Source organism: Leucoraja erinacea, chromosome 10, assembly GCF_028641065.1.
Source record: "Leucoraja erinacea ecotype New England chromosome 10, Leri_hhj_1, whole genome shotgun sequence".
Classification (NCBI taxonomy): domain Eukaryota; kingdom Metazoa; phylum Chordata; class Chondrichthyes; order Rajiformes; family Rajidae; genus Leucoraja; species Leucoraja erinaceus.
In genome coordinates, this window is record NC_073386.1 from 11,838,107 (window position 1) to 11,864,630 (window position 26,524).

At 44.3% G+C, this 26,524-nt stretch overlaps 1 protein-coding gene across 1 annotated transcript in view; it reads right to left on the bottom strand.

Moving 5' to 3' along the window:
* The window catches only part of LOC129700783 (dihydropyrimidine dehydrogenase [NADP(+)]-like), a 637,641-nt gene extending 616,153 nt beyond the window's left edge, over positions 1–21,488 (bottom strand). The window contains exon 1 of the mRNA XM_055641481.1: positions 21,166–21,488. Coding sequence (XP_055497456.1) covers positions 21,166–21,204 — 39 coding nt within the window. The 5' untranslated portion in view covers positions 21,205–21,488. The remainder of the gene's footprint in view (positions 1–21,165) is intronic.
* Positions 21,489–26,524: the final 5,036 nt, after the last annotated feature.

The window sequence follows — 26,524 nt, forward strand, 5'->3', positions numbered from 1 at the left end:
AAGTCCACACCGACCAGTGATCACCCCATACACCAGTCCTATCCAACACACTGAGCCAAATTACATTTTACAGAAACCAATTAACCTACAAACCTGTACAAATTTGGAGTGTGGGAGGAAACCGGAGCACCTGGAGAAAACCCGCGCAGCCACAGGTAGAACGTCAAACTTCATACAGACAGCACCTGTAATCAGGATCAAACCCGGGCCTCTGGTGCTGTAAGGCAACAGCTCTACCACTGCACCACCCATGAATGAGTGCGAATCAACGCTTAGATTCTTTTGGTTTAGACACCAGAGAAATTACTCAATAAATTCTAATGGAGGAAAAATATAATTGCGTGAGCAGGTAAACTTTGCACAGCATCAGCTGTCAAACAAGTCGAGGCAATCCCCGACTTATGTAAGGATGACGCTCCGTGAATCCTTACGCGTCAGATTTTACACGTCAGAATCACCACCCCCATACCCTGGCCTAAATCACTCACTGAGTGTATTAACTGTCTCAGCGGCATCCAATTGTGTTCAGGGCACTCTCTGCAGCGCGCGGCCTTCTGTGTACGTACAGCCGCCATTGATGGCTCGAGTTCCGTCACACCATTGGGGCACTTTCTGCGGCACGTGGCCTTCTGGGTAAGCACCGCTGCCATTGCCGACTCACTTCCGATGTGAAACTCGAGCGATGATATCACAAACTGCCCTTGATTCCACCAGGGACTGCGTACAGAATCGTTTACATAAGTGGGAGTTCATGCAAGTCGCCAATTGTGTAAGTCAGAGTGTGGGAGTAAATTTTGGAACCAGAGGATGTCGGGATACTTGACTATGTGGACACTACAAAATGCTTATCGAACATTAGCTATGTTGGCTAAATGCCAGGTGGAGAATGGTGCACAGCTATGTCACAAGGCCAGATGCTAAGCGCCCGCAATAGCCAAAATATAGATACGGCTAAGCCACAATGACTGAAAACATGATTGTTGCTAAGGGGCTGCTAAGGGTTGATTGGCTAAGGAGATGCTGAGGGGCTACTAAGAAGTTGCTAAGGGATAGTATGGCTGGGCAATTGCCATGGGGTCAACCGGCCCCTCACCCAGATAATGTAAACACCAGCCATAGACACATGAACCACCAGGTGGCGCCCGCAATGGCCGCCTCGCCAATAGTCTGTCTGTCCCTTCCTTCTTCAATGTTTGTTTTAGTATGTGTTAAATGTATGTTTTTAATGTTTTTAGCTTGTTTTATGTGGGTGTTTGGGTAACCTTTTCTAATCTCTTACCTCAACGGAGATGCAATTTTTTTCCGTATCGTATCTCTGTCTGCACTGCAGCCTAACATCGAGCAGTTGGCGCCCTTTGCTGGAGACGGACTTCGGGAGCTCCACCATGGGAGCCTGCGGAACTTTAACATCATGGAGCTCGCGATCCCTTTGCCAGGGGTCGACCTTGGAGCTCGAACTGCGGGAGCCTGTGAACTTTAATATCGTGGAGCTCGCAGCCTCTGGTAACAGACTGACCTCACGAACTCCAAGCCGCAGGAGCCTCGACCGCCCCGACGCGGGGGCTTTGATTGTCCCGATGCGGGAGCTTCGATCACCCCGAAGTGGGGGCTTCAATCTCCCCGACGGATGGTTCGACTGCCACGACCGCAGGAGAAAAATGAGGGAAGAAGATTAGACTTTATTGCCTTCCATCACAGTGTGGAATGTGGGGAATCCTCTGTGGTGGATGTTTATGGTAACTTTTAGGTAATTGTGTGTCTTTTTAGTATGGCTGTATGGTAATTCGCAGATCACTGTACCTTAATTGGTACATGTGACAATAAAAGACCTTTGATCTTTGAAACTTTTGTTTGATAATACAATATATATAAATATATACCAGCTGTCTGGATCACTCGGGGAGAAGGTGCTCACAGACTGCTGGGTCTTGATTCTTCTCCCAGAGCTCTGTCAACAATAAAGTTCCTGCTTTTCTCTCACTCAGGTCTCTGAATATTTTCCACCAACAGTCTGTATGTGAATTTCCATTAGCTGTCCACACAGTAGCAACACTCTGCACCCTGAAGGCATATCAAGATGATTCACGTCCACTTCATTACTTGTAGAGATGTGCAACTATTTATTGGCATAAGGAAATGTAGCAGCAGCCAGTTTGTGCGTACCAAAATCTAATGAACAGCAAGGAGATGGTTAATCAGTTGATCAGTTGTTGACTGGTTGACTGGATGGCCAGGATATCAGGCAGATTTGTGTGACAGGATGAGAGAGAATCAGCAGGAGTGAAAAATGAGGCAGATGCTATAGACCTGCACGGGAAGGTAGACGCTCCCCCCACACGAGTCTCAGGCAGATGGGGCTTCTCAGCCTGAGAAGGCAGTCCATCTAGGAGAGCGAAAACTCTGATTTAAAACCTCCACTGCCTTGTGGCCATATCGTCATGGAAAAGGCTCCAGGAGTAAACCTCAAGAAAATCCGGAATCGGAGCCCCTAAGGCAGTTCGTTGTTGTCTACGACCTCGCTCTGGCAGCTCCTGTGACAGCGCTGGTGCCAAACTGTAATGGCCCTGTTATTCCTTTGGATTGATCAGCGATGTGGAGTGGGGGGACATGCTGCATGGGCAACAGCCTGTCCACCATATAACATCGCCCAAGCTTTCATCCGACTATGATGCATCACCCATGGTCAGTCATGACCGAAGGGTGTCTACTACTACTATTACTAAAAAAATGATGGTTTGGGCAAGAAAGACTGACACCACATTAACTGATCCAGTGGTGGCGAGTGAGTTTTGTGTTTCTCTGACTGAGACTTCAGTTGTGTATCATGTAACGGGCAATCAACATAATAGCTTAAAATGAACTTCAACTGGAATCTCAGGACATGTTTCCCATCGCTCAATGAATGCGGGCTGTATTTGCTCAAATTGTTTGGCCTCTAACAGCATTGCCAACCTCGATGAATGGCAAATCTGATGTTGTGCGCACTATTATTTTGGTATATCATTGTCACCTGTACAAAGATAGTTAAAAACAAGTTTGCCTGCTCTCCAGGCAAATCATATCATACAATAAAGCCATACACAAATACAACAGATACTGTAGTACAAAGAGAAAAATTCCAGAGTGCAGAAGATATTGTTGCAGTGATCTAGTTACAAGAAAGCAAAGATACGAAAAAGTGCAAGAACGACAATAAGGTAGGCTGGGATATCAACACCATACTTAACTTATGGCATGGACTGCTCAGTAGTCTGATAACAATGGAGAAGAGGCTATTCTTTAAACTAGCACATATGTTTTCAAACTTTGGTATTTTCTACCTGACAGGAGTGAGAGAAGAGGGAATGAACATGGTGTAAATTGCCCTTGAATATGTGACGTGACACAAAGTGCAGATGGGGTCTATCATGGGGTAGTGGGGTAGAGAGATGGTTGGATGTTTCTATGCGGTGATTTCTTAGTCATGGGAAGAGCTAGCTAAATCAAATAGCGGTGCATCCCAGTAGGATGCTTCTGTGGGTGCATCTGTTGAAGTTGGTATGGGTTGTAGGAGACATGATGCTATAATTACAATATTCGAAACATCACCCATTCCTTCTCTCCAGAGATGCTACCTGTCCCGCTGAGTTACTCCAACATTTTGCGCCTATCTTTGGTTTACACCAGCATCTGCAGTTCCTTCATATACAGTAAAGTAGAGCAGTTCCTCAATTAACTCTAAAAGATGTAGTGGTCAACAGATTGGAAGATACTGGAAAAATCTGTGTGACTGCTTCGAAATATAGTGTCTTCAGGAACTTGAGGGCTAAAATAATATTGACCTCCATGGAGATAGCATGTAGATGTAACCTGAAATGGGTGTTACATGGCCAGAAACTATCTGGTGTGTTCCTGGAACAAAGAAAAAGTTCAGGTGCATTAACATGGATAAAATCAGGAAACAGCCACACAAATTTTTTGATAGCCATGATTTCACCTAAAAGTGATCTTTAGCCTTACCTACGGGCAGCAAAATAAAAATGAGGTTAAGTAGCTCTTAAAACAGCGGCAGAGGTGCTGTCTTACAGCGCCCGATACACGGGTTCGATCCCGATTACAGATACGGTCAGTATGGAATTTGTACGTTCTTCCCGTGACCACGTGGGTTTTATCTGGGTGCTCTGGTTTCCCCCCACATTCCAAAGACATGCAAGTTTATAGGTTGCTTGGCTTCTGTAAATTGGCCCGAGAGTACAGGATCGAACTAGTGCGATGGGTGATTCCTGGTCAGCATAGACTCGATGGGCCAAAGGGCCTGTTTCCACATGATATTTCTCTAAACTAAACTAATTTGTTGGCTAATAACTATTTAAGGAAAGGAGCAAAAAGCTAGAATCAAAAAAGCCAATGCCATCGTCAAACAATAAAACCAAACTATTTTATCCCAAAAATATAGTTTATGCAGATTGATATTTAGCAAGGGATGTGTTTGAAACCAATTGGAACACCAAGATTGCAGGCTAGATTGAGAGGGGAACCGCCCACACAATGTCTCTCTGGCTGGGAGCAAGTTTGTTTTCAGGCATCCAGTGCCTACAGTTTCTACCAGCAAGCTGATTTAATACATTCAGTGCAATCGTGCTGCTGTCTTCTGGAGTCGCTGCCTTGATCTTAAATATTTCCACGATATTGGATGAAAAATTCTCTCAGCACACCCGGGCATGCCACAGTGATGAACCGCCAGCTACTGTGGATTTGCAATCTCAGCAGAGCAGGGAATGGAAACAAGAGACCTCACGCCACGTTCTCAACTCGCGATCAATATGTCATTTTGTGCAATCGTCCATGCTCTGAAATGTATATCCTAAAGTAAATTTAATGATACTATATCAAAGAAGAAAAGTGCACCGGAGCATAACCAAAAATGAAATGATTTTTACTTCAAAAAAAGAGAAATAATGATGCAAGATGCAGAAAGAAAAATCTGATTTTTATTTCTCTTTTCTGGACAATCGACAAAGAATGATCACAATTTAAATTTGGCAGCATCAGTGGTCACCTTTTGGCTTCAATTTGCCTTTTTAAGCTGTTTTTCCAGCAGCAGGCAGCTGAAAAAGATACAGACTTCCACCCATGCACACATCTGCTCCACAGATGGAGACAGGTTTTCACTTGTATTATTGATTTCAATTTTAGCATTTATGATCCGACTTAGGGTTTGATGAGCTGTGGCCAATTTGGATTAAATTGAACAAGCTAATCACTATCTGCGATGGCAATTATTCTGAGGGTAAATAATAATTACATTTTCGTTATTAATGAACAAGAAACTGCAAGAGCAAACTATCTCACAGCAATCAAAGCAGATGGGGAAACGCAACTCTGAATATTACTCAGATTTAAGTAGAAGCAGGGAATCTGACAAAGATTTAGTTTAAAGATACAGCGTGGAAACAGGACCTACAGCCCACCAAGTCCGTGCTGAACAATGATCACCAGTAGGCTACTTCCATCCTACACACGGAGAATAGTTTACAGAGCCAATTGACCTACAAACCTGCACGCCTTAAGAAAGTTGCAGGAAATCAGAGCACCCGGAGAAAACCAACGAGGTCACAGGGAGAACGTACAAACTCCATACAGATAGCAACCACAGTCAGGATCGAACACAGTTCTCTGGCGCTGCAAGGCCAAACGGCTGGAATTGGCACCAGACTTCTCAAATCCTGTGAATAAATGGAATTCTATTGAAGGCCCCACAAAGGAAATATTGCAACCACATTTTGGTACCCATGTTGCAAAAGATTGGTGCACTTGCTGCAAGACATGACAAGAAAAAATGCAAGCTGCAGCCAACTGCTGCATTGGAATCACACCTCTAGTACCTCAATGTTGAAGAGGCTGATTTTGTAGTCACTGCTTGCTTTCACTGAAGTCAGCTCTGTGCAGAGCAAGTCGTTGCCTTCCAATTCAATACTTTCCTTAGTACCAGTAAGGGGAACAGTAACTATTAGGGGTGACCCAACCCCAGTCACAACCCCATTTCTCAGAAGTGGCAACTAGGACTGCCCCGTGCTGCTCATAAGCTCATAATAGTAGTAGAATTAGGCCATTCGGCCCATTAAGTCTACTCTGCCATTCAACCATGCCTGATCTATCTCTCCCTCCTAACTCCATTCTCCAGCCATCTCCCCATAACCTGACACTTCATACTAATCAATGCTGCTGCCTGAAAGCTGGGCAACTAAACCATCCTATCAACAAATAGAGAGCAGTCTTGAGCTACTATCTACCTCATTGGACTATCTTCGATTAGACTTCATCTTGCACTAAATGTTAGTCACGTTATTCCCTTCATCGTGTACTTGTACACTATGGATGGCTCGATTATAATCATGTATTGTCTTTCCACTGACTGGTTAGCACGCAACGAAAGCTTTTCACTGTACCTCGGTACACATGACAATAAACTAAACTAAACTAATTTAAAACTCAAATTCAACATTAAAAATCAAGACTTTGATGCAACTCCAGTCCAACTCTTTCATTGTTAAAGGAAAAAGAACATTAAGTATTTTAAAGCTCCCATTCTTCATCTACCTTTCCAGCAGGTAACTTTATAATAAACGTAATCCATATGACCGAATTAAGCCAGTCAATCTTGTACATATGTTTTTTTAAATTCCCAAATTCGAGCCAGTTTTCCTTCTTTTTGCCAATTTCTGCACGTATAAAATTGGTTCTTTGCTCCAAGAAGCTTTGCACCATCCCAGAAAAAACCCTCCTGTGTCATTGGTGCCCAGGTGGTAAAAGTTCTCACGTATTGCTGCAAGATAGAGTGCCTCAGACATTTTGTCGAGTGATAAAAGTAGTACGTATAATATAGGGTCATGTATAACCTGTAAACAGACTTCCTGTCCTTGTCCCTCGACGTAGCTCAAGTAGCAGGTCCACCAGCTAAAGCATACACTTCCCACACTCCCAATACATTAGAAGTGCATAAGGTCATAAGGGATAGGAGTATAATTAGGCCAATCGGCCCATCAAGTCTATTCTGCCATTCAATCATGGCTGATCTACCTCTCCCCCCCAACCCCATTCTCCTGCCTTCTCCCCGTGACTTCTAGCACCTGTGCTAATCCAAAATCTCTCTGCCTTAAAAATATCCAACGACTTAGCCTCTACAGCCTTCCGTGTCAAAGAATTCCACAGATTCACCACCCTCTGACGAAAGAAATGTCTCCTCATTTCCTTCCTAAAAGAAAGTCCTTTAATTCTGAGGCTATGACCTCTAGTCCTAAATGCTCACACTGGTGGGAACATCCTCACCACATCCACTCTATCCAAGCCTTTCACTATTCTGTATGTTTCAATGAGGTCACCCCACATTCTTCTAAACTCCAGCTAGTATAGGCCCAGTGCCGTCAAATGCTCATCATATGCTAATGCAGCAAATCACTCCAAATGCTTTCCTTCCCGAGTAGTGCGTGTGCCTGAAAGTAGTGCACATCATATCAACATTCTGTTCTGTAGTTATCATATCTATATTCTGTTCTGAACATATCATATCTATATTCCGAGGCCATAGCGTCAGTATAAAAGAACATACTTTTAGAAAAGAGATGAGAAGGAATTTCTTTAGTCAGAGGGTGGTGAATCTGTGGAATTAATTGCTACAGGTGGTTGTGGAGGCCAAGTCAATGGGTATGTTTAATACTCATTCCTGGGATGATTCTTGTAAAAGGTGCAGTGAGTGTCGCCAAAAAAATAGGTCACTGGGCAAGATTTGTTTTGACGTCATTTCCCTTTACTTCTGACCCCTACCACCAACGAGATCAAAGACCACAGGAATATGGGGACACCACTACCTTTGAGTTCACTTCCTCGCACCATCCTGTGTATGTAGCACAGCATTTCTCATTGTAATTGGTGTAGCTAGCAGACCTCCTGCTTCACAGTTTTAATGAACCAGGTTCAACCCAGGCCTTGAACGCTGCCTGCTTGAAGGATATTTCACTGTAATAAATCTGGGTTTACTCTTGAGTGCTCCAGTTTCCTCCCACATCTCCAAAACATGCAGGGTGTCAGGTTAATTGAACATTAGGGATAATGTGTGTAGGTGAGCAGATGGAATATGAAGAGAATGCAATAAGATTGGTGTAGGATTACCCCATTAATAACTCATACGGACTCAGTTGCATGAAGGGCCTGTTTCTGTGCTATGATTGTGGCCTATTCCTGCACCTCCCTTTCCAACAGTTCAGTGAGAGCACCTTCACACGATCCATGGATCAATGACACTGATTAATGGTGGCCGTACTAGCGACAATCACATCCCACATATGAATAAAGGAATAGATTAAAAATCAGTAAGTAGTGGGATTAAAAAAAAGAGTATCCGGACAGAAGTTCACCATTCAGCTGCAATAGTCACAACAATTTTGTTGTCAGGGAAGATCAAATCTGCCATTAACCTGAGGCAGATATTAATACTGTAATGACTAATCTACTTTGTGTCAAGAGTTTTTAAATTGTCATATGTACAAGAACAGAACAATGAAGTTCCTACTTACAGCAGCATTAAAGTTCTGTAAACATTGTACTCAACGGATAACATGATGAAAAACAAGAAAAAGTTCAATAAAAAAAAAAAAAAACATTCATGCAAAACAAAACTCCAAAGTCCCTAGAGCAACCAAGATAGTTTATCATTTAGGAAGAAACTGCAGATGCTGGTTTACAGTGAAGATAGAATAGACACAAAACGCTGGAGTAATTCTTTGTGCCCTTCCATATCTCTAGTTTCCCTCTCCCATGACTCAGTCTGAAGAAGTCTCAACCTGAAACATCAACCGTTCCTTCTCTCCAGAGAAACTACCTGTCCCACTTAGTTACTCCAGCAATTTGTGTCTATCTTCAGTTTTTAGTTTAGTTTAGTGTTTGTGTTCAATTGCCTGATGGTATTTGGGAAGAAGTTGGTCCTGAACCTAGAGGTCACAGACTCCCATATCTTCTTCCCAATGGCAGGAATGAAAGGAGAACATGGCCGGGGTGGCGTGGTTCCTTGAAATACCCACTAGGGGGTGCCGTATTAATGGCAAGCTCTGCCTACAGTGTCTGTTTTTTGTCTTTTTTTTATTTTTTAGTCAGTTTTAAAAAGTGTGTTTGGAGATTTCTTTAGCTTTTCTATGTGGGTGAGGGGGGGTAGAGTAAGAAGGAATCCGTTTCCCAGTCACTTCCTGGCGAGGATGTGACTATTCTCCGAGTGGCATCCCCCCCCCCCCCCCCCCCCCCCTCTTTATGGCCTACCACCTGGATTGGAGCGGCCTTTCCTGCCGGGGACCGGACCAGAGCTTCAGCAGTGGCGGCACAGAGCTGGATACATCGCGGGGCGGGCGATGCCTTACCTGGATCGCCGTTGAAGCCCCAGAGTGTTGGGCCTGCTGCTTCAACATCGGAGCTGTGGTCCGTAGAGCTTCCAGCGCGGGCGGCGCTGACCAACATCGCGGAGTCCTGGGGCCCTTTGCCGAGGGCCACCAGCGTTGAATCTCCGCCCAGCGCGGCCTGTGGACTTCAGGAGCCGCAGTCTCCAGTAGGGATGACCGATTCAGATGTCCAAACCTCTGAGGATGTCCTCCAGTCCCGATGTCGGACTTCCATCACCCCAACGAGCGGGCCTGAACATCGGGCCGCCCGCAGCGGCGAAAGCAAGGGGTTCGGGAGCCACCTGACCACGGGAGGACAACAGAGGAGGATGACTGAATTTTGGAGCCTTCCCTCACAGTGGGAAACTTTGATCCCGCTGTGTGGGGATGTCTGTGTTGAAGACTATCGTGTTCTGTGCTCTTTATTATTGTATGGCCGTATGGCGACCACACATTTCACTGTACCAATTGGTACATGTGACAAATAAATGAATCTTGTATCGTGATGCTGGCTGCAGAGCCTCCTAGAGATCCCTTCAATGGCGGGGAAGGTATAATGAGATAGCCTGAGAAATCAATGATATTTTCCCTCGTCTTTTGTAGAAGTATCCAAAATGATTCTAGGTTATTCCAACCAATATCCAGTTTTAAAATACAGCTTTAAGATTTCACCATACAAGAGCACAACACTCTGCACTCCACAATGATAATGACAGCCCTATTATGAGAAAACCTGGATAAATTAAATCACTTACCATCTAAGCAGATAAAGCATGTTTCCTACAAGGGGATTCTATATCAAGCAAGACTTAATGGTGTGAACTTGCCCCCTGTGGATTCTTGATAATGCTGCTTAATAAGGCAATTAACTGATATGGAACTACCAACAAAATATGTGTAGGAAGGAACTGCAGATGCTGGTTTAAACTGAAGATAGACACAAAAAGCTGAAGTAACTCTGCGGAACAGACTGCACCTCTGGAGAGAAGGGATGGGTGATGTTTCCGGTTGAGACCCTTCATCAGACTAGTTAGGGAAAAGGGAAACGAGAGATATAGACAATGACGTAGAGAGATGAAGAACAATGAATGAAAGATATGCAAAAAAAGTAATGATGATAAAGGAAAAAGGCCATTGCTAGCTGGTTGTTGGGTGAAAACAAGAAGCTGGTGCGACTTGGGTGGGGGAGGGATGGAGAGAGAGGGAATGCCGGGGTTACTCAAAGTTAGAGAAATCAAATTCATACCACTGGGTTGTAAGCTACCCAAGCGAAATATGAGATGCTGTTCCTCCAATTTGCATTTAGTCTCACTCTGACAATGGAGGAGACCCAGGACAAAAAGGTCAGTGTGGGAATGGCAACTGGAATTAAATATTGTGTTTGGTACGCTGCTAAATTCAATCACAACGTTGTTCTTATGACTCTATCTTTCAGGCTTTACTTTCACTCTACATCACATCCTAACTTCAATTCCAACTCCCTGCAGACACCGCGCCTTTCCTCTTTCCAGCAGTTTGCGTTGATGCACAAAGTCTTCTCCTCTGTCGTTCCCTCTCTGGACTCTCGGAAGTGCTTGCAGGTATCTCACGATAAGTTTTCAATCTCTCTTGGCATTTCTGGCAGCATTGCATTGGAGTCTTCAAAACTTTTGATCTGCTTCCAGCCCATAATATTGTCCCCATCCATTTAATTTTCATTTCATTCAGACTATTCAGGAATTCTCACAAGACCAAATGCCTAATAAATACTGACCTCTTCCCTAGGACACCCAATTTGTAGCTTTGCTACAATATAGTCTATGCCAGACTCAATTGAAATTACCTTATAATTGAAAATACCTCAATTGAAGTAATACTTCATGCTGAGCCTTTCACCATTCAAGTTGTCTGTGCACTATCATCCAATGATACACCTGAAACTCTGGTGAACTGGTTCCCCAATTCCATCCAAAGCAATTAAGAGGGGGAAGAGAGAGGGGGGGGAGAGGAGAGGGAGGGGGGGGGAGAGGGGGAGGGGGGGGGGAGGGGGGGGGGGGAGGGGGGGGGAGGGGGGGGGGGGGGGGGGGGGGGGGGGGAGGGGGGGAGGGGGGGGGGGGGGGGGAGGGGGGGAGGGGGGGGGGAGGGGGGGGGGGGGGAGGGGAGAGGGGGGGGAGGAGGGGGGGGGGGGGGGGAGGGGGGAGGGGGGGGGGAGGGGGGGGGGGGGGGGGGGGGGGGGGGGGGGGGGGGGGAGAGGAGGGGGGGGGGGGGGGGGGGGGGGGAGGGGAGAGGGGGGGGGGGGGGGGGGGGGGGAGAGGAGAGGGGGGGGGGGAGTAGGGGAGGGGAGGGGAGGGGGGTAGGGGAGGAGAGGGAGGGGGGGGGGGGGGGGGGGGGGGGGGGAGAGGAGAGGGGGGGGGGGGGGGGGGGAGAGAGAGATGCCTTTTTACTTCAACCCAAACCCAAACCACCATTTGCAGGCAGTGCTTTTTTACCTCTAACCATATTTTCATTTTCAAACCAAATTAAGGGTACTCACAGTGCTGTAGACATTTGTCAGTGTCATTCAAAGCTCTGATTGAGGCACAGCACTTGCAGAGACTGATTGAGGCACACCACTTGCAGAGACTGATTGAGGCACACCACTTCCTGGTTTTATAGTTTCTCCCCCTCCCTCCAGCAGGGGCAGCAGAGAGAATGGGGAATGTTGTAAAAACATTAATATCTGTCAATTTTCATCGACGGGAAAAATCCTCGGCACACATGCGGCGGAGGGGGGCTCTGAGCGAGGTGGCCAAAAATGACGGCCGTAGGTGGTGGCGTACTCTCGGAAACCGCAGCACAGAAAGCCAAAACCGGTCAAGATCAGAGTTTTAGTAATATATAGTTTTCAATTAATTCTCTTTGTCTTGATAACATTATAGAAGTTGCATTCTTTGTTGAAATTGCCAACTTGTATCACAACAGGACACAAATTGCTGGAGTAACTCAGCACGTCAGGCAGCTGGATAACACGGATAGATATTTCAGATCAAGACCCCTTATCAGTTAAGTAAAATTGATAGCATATAAGTAAGATAGACACAAAAAGCTGGAGGAACGTTGTGGGTCAGGCAGCATCTCTGGAGAAAATGAATAGGTGACATTTCGGGTCGAGACCCTTCTTCAGTACCACAGCACTACTGCTGGTAATATCGCCCGTTCATTCACTGCCATTGACTACGGGCCTTCACTCTTTACTCCTTCCTGTGTTCCAAGAGGAACATTCCCACCGTGGTTCCTTGGTTCATTCCATAGTCGCAATTAACACAACCCTCTTTTTCCATGGCAACTTCCCTTGCAATCGCAGCAGAAGCAACACTTGCTTTTCGCTTGGAAAATGTGTGGCACCCACACTCATGCAAGTGACAACACACGGGAAATTTCCAGCATTTCCATGCACAAAGCTACAGATTCTTTATTACCTAAAGTATGCAACCAGATCATTCCTCTGAAATTGCTTGGATTTTAATTGTATATCCATAATCTACTGGTAAAGAGAAATATTAATCAGTCTGATTTTTAAGAACTGACTAGACTAAGTAGGACCCGTTGGGTCCCATTCTCACACGGGAGGCCTGGTCCCCCAGTGCAATATTCCACCTCTCCACCAATTCCAATATTCCACCACTCACGCATAGCCCCCAACTGTGCAGGCGCGGCTGTCGGGTTCCCGTTGTGACGCCCCTTAAATGCCAAAAAGCACATGTCAATAGAAACTACCACAGCAGCATCAAAAGTATTTCATCTGCGGTACCTTCAGCTAGCTGCAGAGTGGCACCACAGCTGATAAAGTAGAACTATCTGTTCTTTGGAACCTAAAGCCATTATTTCATGGTCAATGAACTGTGATTCTGCCACAGTATCCTAAGCTTGAAAACTTGGAAGCTACGGTTAATCCTTGACTACATGGAGCACTGCGAAAATCATGTTTCAAGCGGCTGAACAAGCGACAGCTCCTCGAATGGTTGAATCAGAACAGAGTGCAGCCTTTCACTCCTACAGTCCCAGTAAATCTAAAAATCAAGATTTTCAAAGCTTGCTTTTGGCACAAATGGAGAGGAGCAGGCCACAGTTTCAACTTGGCTGACAACCCAATGGTATGAACATTGAGTGTAGGAAGGAACTGCAGATGCTGGTTTAAACTGAAGATAGAGACACATTGCTGGAGTAACTCAGTGGGTCAGGCAGCAGCTCTGGAGACAAGGAATAGGTGACATTTTGTGTCGAGACCCTTCTTCCTTCAAACTGAGAGTCAGGGCAAAGGGAAACAAGAGATGCAGATAACATCGAGAGATATGGAACAAATGAATGAAAGATGTGAAAAAAAGATGTTTAGTTTAATCATGTGTACCGAGGTTTTGCGGCGTGCTATCTAGTCATCAGAAAGACAATACATGATTACAATCGAGCCATTTACGGTGTACAGATAAGGAAATAACTTTTAGTGCAAGGTAAAGCCTGCAAAGTCCGATCAAAGATCATCCGAGGGACACCAAAGAGGTAGATAGTAGTTCAGCACTGCTCTCTGATTGTGGTAGGATGATTCAGTTGCCTGATAACAGCTGGGAAGAAACTGTCCCTGACTCTGGAGGTGTGTGTTTTCACACTTCTATGCCTTTTGCCTGATGGGAGACGGGAGAAGAGCGAGTGGCCAGGATGCGACTCGTCCTTGATTATGCTGCACTGGGAGCAGCTATGATCAGGGTAGAATAGGTGGCCAGGTGTAAGGCTGGCCTCAAGGTCAGGAATGAGAGAAGGTATGTAACTGGAGTCAGGGTCAGAAGTAGTACCAGGTGTGCAGTGAGACCCAGGTTGGTCAACATGGGCCAAATGTTTGATTATAATCTGAATTCCATACATGAATATACTAAGATCATTCATGTGCTGCACGTGTTGATCAGAGCCTGGGCTCTACTGTGAATGTAATTAGGAATGTATTTTAGTCTAATCTTATTCATAGCTAATACAATATTAAGCATAAATATTGCATTCAAGTATGTTAAAATACTTGCGACAGTATGCACCATATTGCACAATTTCAAGCTGAAAAATGCGAAATCTCCGTACCAATGGGAGGGACCCCCCCATAGATGATGATTTTTCCCCTATCCTCACTGGTTGGGATCTGTTGGTCATGAAGTCGAGAATCCAGTTGCAGAGATGAACCCTGACACCAAGTCCCGCGAATTTAGAGATAAGCTTAGAAGTTACTGCTGATTTCCACCAGCAAGTTTGCTTTTCACCAGTGTGTTTTTATTTGTAATCCAGCATCTGTAGTTCCCTGTGCCTCCATGATTTCACAGGCAGGTTTAAAAAGTATCAAGTGAACAATTTAATCTCCCTTGAACAATTATGCTCTTTCTTCATGTCGAATAAAGTACAAACACGAGCCTAGCCTAGGTGTTATAGAGCTCGGTTTTAGGAGCGTGCTTTCAATATGGATCAAGGACCAAAAATGAATTTGGTTCCCAGCTCAACAATGCACGAGGACAACTATTTCATCCTCAACTGTAGGTTGGAGAGCATCGATGGTTATTGTGCATGGGGAAAGGAAAAGATCAGCAATGGGAGATGCTATTCATAAGTTACAGGAGCAGAATTAGGCCATGTGGCCTCTCAAGTCTACTCCGCCATTCAATCATGGCTGATCTATTTTTCCCTCTTGTAATTACCAGACTCGTACACAGTTATACATCTTTAATGAACTCCACAGTGTTGGATATGCAGTACATTACATGTCCAGGCTGCCGCATCTACTGTCTGCCGTGGGCGAGTTCCTAATAGTATAAATCATGCACTAGGCAGGGCGTAATACCAATAAACACACTGATTGGCTAACATGCAATAGCCAATCTACATCTCTTCTTGGAGAAAATGAAAAACAACTACGATGCCTCAAACAATATACTGAGGATGACTTAGCAGATTTAAACATAGTCAACATATCTAGTGGATGGCCTACTGATCCGCCAGGCCCTCGTGCGGTAGGAGACCGCCTCACCCCCCTTTCGGGAGAAGAAATGGGAACCGAGAGTGGGGACACGACCGGCGACCCGGCGGGCATAGTGGGAGAAATCACCACCGGCGAGCCAGGGGTCGACCGACACGGGGAACACGCAGCACCAGTTACAACAGGCGAGGCAGGGATAGACCGACGCGGGGAATGCGTGGTGTCGGTCACAACTGGTGGTGGGGTAGCTGGAACACGCGCTGGTGCAAACACGAGTGGTGGGGCATCAGGACCTGTAGGCGCAGGACGCGGTTCCTTCACTGGAAGGATATGTTGGCGGTAACTCACTGCTGAAATCAAAAATCTCATGATCACAATTAGTTTGCAATTTGACAGTTATTAGCACTGACATAATGAACAATCATATGATCATAAGCGATAGGAGCAGAATTAGGCCATTTGGCCTATCAAGTCTACTCCGCCATTCAATCATGGTTGATCTATATCTCCCTCCTAACCCCATTACCCTTTCAAAGTTATTTGACAGTCTTTCAAAGTCCGTGCAGGATAAGTGTTCCAAACTTGTGTTAAACCTTTTAAAACAACAAACTTTGAACAAATTTACATATTTCTGTGACATATTTCCCAAACTGACCAACGATTAAGTTGTAAATCATTTACCACTGTGATTAATAAATATTGTTCCATGGAAATGTTTCTGGGGGCAATAGACAATAAGTTTACAATGTTTTATGTACACTAAGAACAACAGTGTATGGATGGTAAGTCAAATGTTTTAGCTTATTGGATAATTTCACCATAAAGTACACATGACCTCTATGGGGTTAAAGCCTTGTTTGTTCCAATATTACATTACATTCTAGTTCTAATTTTGATGGAAGTTTGACTTTGTAACAGAAAGCTAGTATAAATTGTCCAGAAGGTTATTATTCCACTTGCAATCAAAGGTAAAACCAATTTAAATAGAAGTTTCATAACTTCCTGTTGACATTCTTACAATCTCTAGAGTTTAATAGAATTAGGCTCTAAACATTTGCCAGAGCTTTAATCAGTTGAGTTGTTTTGAGATTGGGTAGGTGAGAAATCTATTGGTTACATTTTTGGAGATTTTTTTTAGCAATGAGGAGAGAGAATTTGCCTTTTACAGTGTAGTAATCATGAGGGTAGAGGATTGAGGGAATAGTCACAAGATTTAATTGCACTGAACTATAGTCACATTAACTTTAAGTTCTGTGAGTGGAAGAAAAGTCAGACTGAAGTGATTCAAAATTGGAATGCTTGGATTGAGTATTGAGATATAATGGAGGTACACCCTGTATTGATCTAGATCGAGGCATGATGTGGTAACTCATAAGGTGAGACAGTTGTCTCAAGTGCTGACAGTATAATGGAATTATAGAACATAAGTACGCTTAGAGGAACTCCATGTTTCCAAATTTTAAAGAAGAAACACAGCATATTCATGACAGCAGCCAACCTTAGTTTGACATGGTAACTGCAAGGAAAAAAGGGTTGACTGTCTAGGCAGGAATACAATTACAGTATTTAATCAAGAAGCAACATTAACATTCTGATATACACCAATATAAACACTTGGAGGTCAGTCACAGTGACTGGGATATCAGGTAAATATCTGCAGAGGAACTCATGGGAAAATTAAAATTCAAAGAATAGTTAAATTATACTATAATATGCAACTATTAACAATATCCAAAAATGATCATTTTTGTCTGCACTTGGTTTTGGATGGAATCTTGTACAAGAACCCACAACCATTGCTGCACCGGATGAGAGGGTGCTTGCTACCGGAACTGAACGTGCTGAAAGGAGTGAACAACTTTTCACTCATAGCTGCTGGATAAATGGAATGAGCTGCCAGAGGAGGTAGTTGAGGCTGGTTTATAACAGCATTTAAAATACACTTGAACAGCTACATGGATAGGAAAGGTTTAGAGGGATATGGGCCAATTGCGGACAAATGGAATTAGATTTGATGGGGCATCTTGGTCGGTATGGATGAGTTGGGTCGAAGGGCATGTTTCTGCATTGTATTATTCTGTGACTAACAAGATATGCACCACACACTTCAAACATTATGATAATTAAAGATCGCTAATAAAACATCTGAAATTGTTCAGATCAAATTTCCAGCCTAGAAACTACAGCAATTAAATTATTTCACTGACTAGCATCAAGCATGGTGATCCAGCTTCAGAGAAACTTATAACTTCTGTTCTGGCCCCCAGTTCCTATTATCTTCAGTTTCACTGGGGAAATATGGAGAGAATAGGAATAGGAGTTAATAGTTCAAACTTAATGTTAGGGCTGCAAGGGGTTCAAGTTCAGCGTGAGTCAATGGCCCAACACGGAACATAACACGGGCTTTCATACGGTATAATCAACGGGCAGCAGGAAGATGAGAAAGAGGAGGGAGTTAGGGCTGGAATTCTTAAAGTGCACCAGTGGGCAAAAAGACAGTAATATTCCAGTTATCAATAGTCTGAGGCATTCATCGTACAACCCGATTAGTAAGTGCTGCCTGGGAGTTTTATCAAGACGTGACACCTTGATGATAATAGGGCGGGTAACCAGAAGCTTGGTCAAAGAAAGGGGTTTAAATTGGTGCTGTAAAGAATATAAGGAGGAGTGGAAAGGCTTAGGGAACCTAAACCTAGAGCACTTGAAACTCAAGAAATAGCTGACAATCATAGAGTGGTTAAATTCAGCAATGCTCAAAATGGCAGAATTGGAGAAGCACTAATAACTTGGTGAACGGTGGTGCTGGATGCTACGACAGAGATAGGAGAGTCGAGATTATGGTGGGGTTTTGAGACAATGGGATAAAATCTTGAAAATCAAGATACTGTTTAACCGGCAATTGAAAGTTGATAAGTGAATGAGGATTGGTGCAAATTAAGTCAAGAGTAGTGAAATTTTGGATTAGTTTAACCTCTTGAATAGTGAGGCAGGGACAAACCAGAAAAGTAAAAGCATGAACGAGGCGTTCTAAAGCAAATGAGTTCAGAGAGGGATGGAGCCAGGTAACATCTCAGGAGTGCATATGAGTGGTTTTCTTATGTCTGAGTACACGGCTGGAAACTCATCACAATGTCAATTACAGCACCAATGCAGCGTACTGTCTGATTTAGTATTGGTGTAGGAAGGAACTTCAGATGCTGGTTTACACTGTAGATAGACACAAAATGCTAGAGTAACTCAATGGGTCAGGCAACATCTCTGGAGAAAAGGAATAGGTGACGTTTCGGGACTGAAGAAGGGTCTTGGCCCTAAACGTCACCTATTCCCTTTCTCCAGAGATGCTGCTTGTCCCGCTCAATTACTCCAGCAGTTTGTGTCTATTTATGATTTAGCATTGGACAAATCTTAGTGGAAAGAACGGAGTTGGTAGCAATGAAATAATTGCATGAACAAGAGGTACAGTTTTGCACATGAATGATATTCCTGATCCATAATCAGACAATTTGAAAGAGTGCATCAGACACAGGAGCAGGTAAATATTATAGTCTTAATGGCCTGTGGCCGTCATTTACTCAACAGGCCGTTAGTGACTGACCCGCGACAGCCAAGCGCATCATCATGTGCCTTCAAATATTTTATCTGCTCTGCAAGTAGAATCAGTGTATTGACATCATTTGTTAAGTGAAACATTGATAAAATTATTGTTTGCTGAAAAAATTAAATTAAATTAAAAAATTTAAACTTTCTGAATTACTCCCAACAAACACAAAATTGTATTCCATTTTGGCAGTTTGAGGATTTGAACCCAGCTTAAGAATTATTTGCACATTTTTTTTTTAAATGGAGTTAGTAAAATTGTTGGTAGTTATTAAAAAACAAACTAATTTGGTTACTAATGTTCTTTTTTAGGATATAAAATCTGCAATCCTTACCTGGATGTTAACTTTTGAAACATCCTTAACTAAGGATGTTTCAAAAATACTTATTAAGGTGTTAAGGGCCTGTCCCACTTGGCCGTCATTTACGCGACAAGCCAGTAGTGACTGACGCACGACATCATGCGTCCTCACAGCCGTCTGGAGCGCGTGATGTCATTTGAAGATAGACATAAAATGCTGGAGTAACTCAGCGGGACCGGCAGCATCTCTGGAGAGAAGGAATGGATGACGTTTCTGGTCGAGACTCCTCTTCAGTCTGAAGAAGGGTCTCGACCCGAAACGTCACCCATTGCTTCACTGATGCCCCATGCCAAGCTCGGCGATCACTTGCTTACTTTTGCTGCTGTTGGAGGTGAGATGTTACACCGCGCCAGGGTGTCCCACTTGGCCATCATTTACGTGACAGGCCGGTGGAGGGCGAAGATTTCGTCCAGAACTAAATCCTGGAGCGCTGCGCGATTCCGCGTGCAACTCCACACTCCGCCATGCCACTCCCATGTGCCCGTCCTGTGCTACCAACACGCTACACACACGCTACACACACGCTACCAGGTCGCGTAATGGCGCGCAAATGACGGCCAAGTGGTACAGGCCCTTTACTCTGAAAGCAGTGATACTTACGGCGTTGTCGCTAACAACAACAACAGTGGGTCGCTAACAACAACAACAGTGGGTCGCTAACAACAACAACAGTGGGTCGCTAACAACAACAACAGTGGGTCGCTAACAACAACAGTGGGTCGCTAACAACAACAACAGTGGGTCGCTAACAACAACAACAGTGGGTCGCTAACAACAACAACAGTGGGTCGCTAACAACAACAACAACAGTGGGTCGCTAACAACAGTGGGTCGCTAACAACAACAGTGGGTCGCTAACAACTACAACAACAGTGGGTCGCTAACAACAACAGTGGGTCGCTAACAACTACAACACAACAACAGTGGGTCGCCAATAACAACAACAACAGTGGGTCGCTAACAACAACAACAACAGTGGGTCGCTAACAACAACAGTGGGTCGCTAATAACAACAACAGTGGGTCGCTAACAACAACAACAACAGTGGGTGGCTAACAACAACAGTGGGTCGCTAACAACAACAACAACAGTGGGTCGCTAACAAGTGGGCCGCTAACAACAACAGCAGTGGGTCGAAAACAAACAACAACAACAGTGGGTCGCTAACAACAACAACAACAGTGGGTCGCTAACAACAACAACAACAGTGGGTCGCTAACAACAACAGTGGGTCGCTAACAACAAGAACAACAACAGTGGGTCGCTAACAACAAACAACAACAGTGGGTCGCTAACAACAACAAGTGGGTCGCTAACAACAACAACAACAGTGGGTCGCTAACAAACAACAACAGTGGGTCGCTAACAACAACAGTGGGTCGCTAACAACAACAGCGGGCCGCTAACAACAACAACAACAGTGGGCCGCTAACAACAACAGTGGGCCGCTAACAACTACAACAGTGGGTCGCTAACAACAACAACAACAATGGGTCGCTAACAACAACAGTGGGTCGCTAACAACAACAACAGTGGGCCGCTAACAACAACAAGTGGGTCGCTAACAACAACTACAACAACAGTGGGTCGCTAACAACAACAACAGTGGGCCGCTAACAACAACAGTGGGCCGCTAACAACAACAACAGTGGGTCGCTAACAACAACAACAGTGGGTCGCTAACAACAACAACAACAGTGGGTCGCTAACAACAACAACAGTGGGTCGCTAACAACTACAACAGTAGGTCGCTAACAACAACAACAGTGGGCGGCTGCCGTAGCCGAGGACGCCCTCTAAAAAGCACTGCGACACTAATTAAGACTTGTACGCTCACCTCGATGTCGGGCAGGTCATGGCTCAACATTCGGGACATGGTCGTCCAGAAAGTTCTGATCCCGAGTGGAAACTTTTTGTGGAAGAGGGGGAAAGAAAGTAGTTTACTCGTGGAATTAAGCCGTGAACCGGACTGCGGCGCATCGATCGACTGGCAAAGTCCTCCGGTCAGCGACAAGAACCAAAGACCCTCGATCCAACGGCGGAATCGCAGCTGACACTGACAGCCCGCGACTGGGAAATAGTTCTGCCGGAGGCTGGATTGTGAACAGGTCCATATCTCTCCATAGGTTCAATGCCCCCCTTCCCACAACCAAAGGGCACACGGAAATAGATCTGCACTTGGTTTTAAAATTATGACGACCGAGGAAATCATAACCAACCCCATAGCATGCAGCATAAATAACACAATTTAATGTTTAATCGCTGTTGTGGCCTCAGAGAATTGGTCGTTTAGCTGCTGACAAAAAAATACTGCAGATATTGGAAATCTGGCATAAAAGGGGAAATAAAACGACCCAGTGGGTCGTCGCTGGGCTTGTGGAGTGTTCCCACCATTGCACAGTGGCACATCCTATCCAGAGACCCGCGTTCGATCCTGATCTCGGGTGCTGTCTGTGTGGAGTTTGCACGTTCTCCCTCTGACCACGTGGGTTTCCTCTCACATCCGATGGGTTTGTTGGTTAACTGGCCTCTGAAGATTGCCTCAACTGTGTTGAGAGTGGATGAGAAAGTGGGATAACATCGAACTAGTGTGAAAGGATGAACAATGGTCGGTGTGGGCCGAATGGCCTGTTGTCATTCAGTATTTCTAACCTAACTCTGAAGTATCTGTTGACTATTACCCCTATAGGGTATCAACTGACGTGTTGAACAGAGGACACTAAACCAAGGTTTAGTACAACTTATTCTTTATTAACACTCGAGTAACTTAAACATGCATGCATAGACATAGACAATGCGTCATTAAGACTGCTGAGAGGATCACTGGCACCCAGCTCCCCATACTGGAGGACATCTACCGGACCCGCTGCATCCGGAGGGTCAAGGGCATCATTAGAGACAGCACACACCCTGGACACTGCCTCTTCACCCCCCCCGCCCTCAGGAAGATGATACAGGACACTGAGCGCCCGCTTGGCAAGACTAAAAAACAGCTTCTACCATAGAGCTGTGACACTACTGAACTCTATCCCACACTGATTCCCCCTCTCTCTCTCTCACACACCCACCCAAACTCCTATATGTTTATAGTCTAATTTTTTTTAATAGTTCTTTTTTAAACGTATTTTTATACTCATATTTCTGTGCAGCTGGAGGACTGCTCCAACAAAATTTAGTTGTCTTGTACAATGACAATAAAGATTATTATTATTATTATTATTATTATTATTATTATTATTATTATTATAGAGATAGACATAGAAAATAGGTGCAGGAGTAGGCCATTCGGCCCTTCATGCCTGCACCACCATTCAATATGATCATGGCTGATCATCCAACTCAGTATCCTGTACCTACAAACATTTGAATTCTAATAACTTCTCATTTACTTTACTGTTTCAACTTATAATTTCTTAAACTAAATCTCAAAACTCATGACTTGGAGTCAGATATTACCCGTATGAATTAATTGGCCTGATTCACTCCGTTGGCAGGAGGTAGTCTTCCTTGAGTTTCGAGCTCAGGTCTCTCCTTCTTGCAATGGCTGTTCCAGGTTATCACTGCTGGTCCCTTCTTTTATACTAGTTTTTCCGTTAATCTCCTGAAGGAAGCCTTTGTTCTAACCCAAGGCTCGCACAGTTCTGAAGTCAATCATTTCAAGTTGTCACTCATCCAAGTGCTGAATAAACCAAACACATCTTTGTTCCTTATCAGGCTAGAGATTTCTTAATTATGTTGCCTGTTCATATTTTCATTCTCACCATACAGATCCTTTGCAAAATGGCCGTCCCCAGACACCTTATCTTCACAAGGCCACGCTACATAGTCATGAAGTAACCTTCAGCTCTGCTCTCACCAATTGTCCATCACATGACCATTTTCACAGTGCTTCTTTGTTCTCCTGTTCCCAGCATTTCTCTCTAGCTAGCAGCATACTTCCAAAGCTTGGAGGGATACTTGACATCAAATCCATAGCAGGCTAGCGTGTCGGTCACCTCCTGGCCTATCTGGAGAGTCTGCAGCTCACTCATTGACTTAATCCATTACTACATCTGTAGTGGTTCAATTTTTTTTAAACAATTGAATAAAGAACCATTGGATCACTACAGAACCCACAAAACTGGCGTGGAGCCAAAGAACAAAATGCTGGAGGAACTCTGCGGTCATCCATGAAAGATGGAGGGTGAAGATTTTACTGCACCAGGACACCAAACTGGAGTGGAGTGGAAGTGGAAGAGAGAATGTCATCCTATGTTCCTGTAAAATGAAAAGGATATGAGGGGATCTCATTGAAACATATAAGATTGTGAAGGGTTTGGACACGCTAGAGGCAGGAAACATGTTCCCGATGTTGGGGGAGTCCAGAACCAGGGGCCACAGTTTTAGAATAAGGAGTGAGCCATTTAGAACGGAGACGAGGAAACATTTTTTCTCACAGAGAGTGGTGAGTCTGTGGAATTCTGTGCCTCAGAGGGCGATGGGGAGGTTCTCTGGATGCTTTCAAGAGAGAATTAAATAGGACTCTTAAAAATAGCGGAGTCAGGGGATATGGGGAGAAGGCAGGAACGGAGTACTGATCGGGGATGATCAGCCATGATCCCATTGAATGGCAGTGCTGGCTCGAAGGGCCAAATGGCCTACCCCTGCACCTATTGTCTATTCTTTTAAAAAGGTAAACATAAGCTAGAAAATATGTTAAAATGCCATCTTGCTCAACACGGAAGGACAGAGAACTACTCCAAGTGTCCTCTAGTATCTCCTCAATATTTTTGGTGTTCTTGGGAAGATGGATGCACAAAAGCAGGTTTGCATCTCATAACCAGATCTTCAAAACCATTTTCAGATGGCCAAGCAAATCTCCCGGGATTGATAATAATAATGTGGGCTGGGAATTGAATTTTCATCTGCCCCGATTGTGTGTTGGGATCAATTGTGAGTAGTATTCTGCAAGGATCAGTTGTAGTGCAGTTGCTCTCCACAATATTATTGATCTGAAGGAACGCACCAGGGAAATGTTCTTATAGTTTCCAGATATTGCAGGGAATTGTTCAATTATTAGGATGGGTGTCTGGGCTAATGGGGAGTAGGCAGAAGAGTGGGGTTATAAGGGAGAGATCGATCAGCTATGATTGAATGGTGAAATAGATTTGATGAGCCGAATGGCCTAATACTGTTCCTATTACTTATGACCTTATGACTTGCGGTGATATAGAAAGATTAAAGGTAACACTAGCAATTTTGCAGATGACGCAAAGCTGGGTGGCAGTGTGAACTGCGAAGAGAATGCTAGGAGGTTGCAGGGTGACTTGGACAGGTTGAGTGAGTGGGCAGATGCATGGCAGATGCAGTATAATGTAGATAAATGTGAGGTTATCCACTTTGGCGGTAAGAACAAGGAGGCAGATTATTATCACAATGGCATCTGATTAGAAAAAAGGGAAGTGCAACGTGACCTGGGTATCCTTGTACACCAGTCACTGAAAGTACACATGCAGGTACAGCAGGCAGTGAAGAAAGCTAATGGCATGTTGGTCTTCATAACGAGAGGATTTGAGTATAGGAGTAAAGAGGTCCTGCAGTTGTACAGGGCCCTAGTGAGACCACATCTGGGGTATTGTGTGCAGTTTTGGTCTCCTAATTTGAGGAAGGACATCCTTGTGATTGAAGCAGTGCAGTGTGGGTTCACGAGATTAATCCCTGGGATGGCGGGACTGTCATATGAGGAAAGATTGGAAAGACTGGGCTTGTATTCACTGGAATGAAAGGGGTTCTTACAGAAACATATACAATTATAAAAGGACTGGACAAGCTAGATGCTGGAATAATGTTCCCAATGTTTGGGGAGTCCAGAACCAGGGGCCACAGTCTAAGAATAAAGGGGAGGCCATTTAAAACTGAGAAGAGAAAAAAAACAATTCACCCAGAGAGTTGTGAATTTGTGGAATTCTCTGCCAGTCGAGGCCAATTCACTGGATGAATTTAAAAGAGTTAGATAGAGCTCTAGGGGCTAGCGGAATCAAGCAATATGGAGAGAAGGCAGGCACGGATCACTGATTGTGCATGATCAGCCATGATCACAATGAATGGCGATGCTGATTCAAAGGTCTAAATGGCCTCCTCCTGCTATTTTCTATGTTTCTATGTTTCTGTTAACAGCATAGTGTTGGAGGATTGGGTACTCGGCCGATGGATTTTTTTTTTTTATTGGTAACGTAATATGATGGACATGAGATGAGATAATGGCAACCACGTGTACATCACACAGGGTTGTGAACTTAAGGTAGACAAACAAGATGAAGATCTCCAAGTTATAGTTCATGGTCATTTCCTTTTGGCAAACCAAACAAAGTAAATGGATGTGTTGTCAATATGATCGATCACAAAATATAAAGACTATGCATTTTATGAATTAACCCTTGGTTAGGCATCATCAAGTTCAAAGGTATCCTAGGAGGTTCCTAGGACATCTTTGATGCTTGATTTTAAAAAAGTTTTGTTTCTGTTAAAAAAAAACAACAACTTTGAGTTCTTTACAACTATGGAAGGATGAAATTAGTTCCATGTGAGGGAGGTTATTGAGTTGAAAATCTGAAGGAGAATCAGAGATAAGAATGAATGTTAAATGCGAATAAGACTAGGTCAGATATCTGGAATCTTTACTTTTAACAAGGAAATCAAATATTAAGTAGGATGATGAATGAATGAATAACCTTTAATAATCCTTTACAGGAAATTACAGTGCCACAACAGCTTCAAGACAGACATAACACCACACATTTCAACAGATATCTTCAATACATAATAAGTTAAAAATTTTGTGCATTATAAAACCTTATAGCAGCTGGTATACAAGACTTCCTATGTCTCTCCGTTTTGCACATTGGTGCAATCAGTCTCTGACTGAAGATGCTGCACTTGATCACCTTCAGGGCGTGGAGTGGGTGAGTGGGGTTGGTCATTATTGAGCCTAGTTTTTTCAGAGTTCTGGCCTCTGCCACCTGCTTGACCGTTAGTTGCTCTGCCCCAACCACTGAGCCGGCCTTCCTGATCAGCTTATCCAGTCTGTTTTTGTCCGCTATTCGGGCGCCTTCTCCCCAACAGGCCACAGCAAAAAACAGAGCACTGGCCACCACTGAATGGTAGACACTGCACAGTAGGGGTTGGCAGATATTAAATGACTTTAGCCTCCTTAAAAA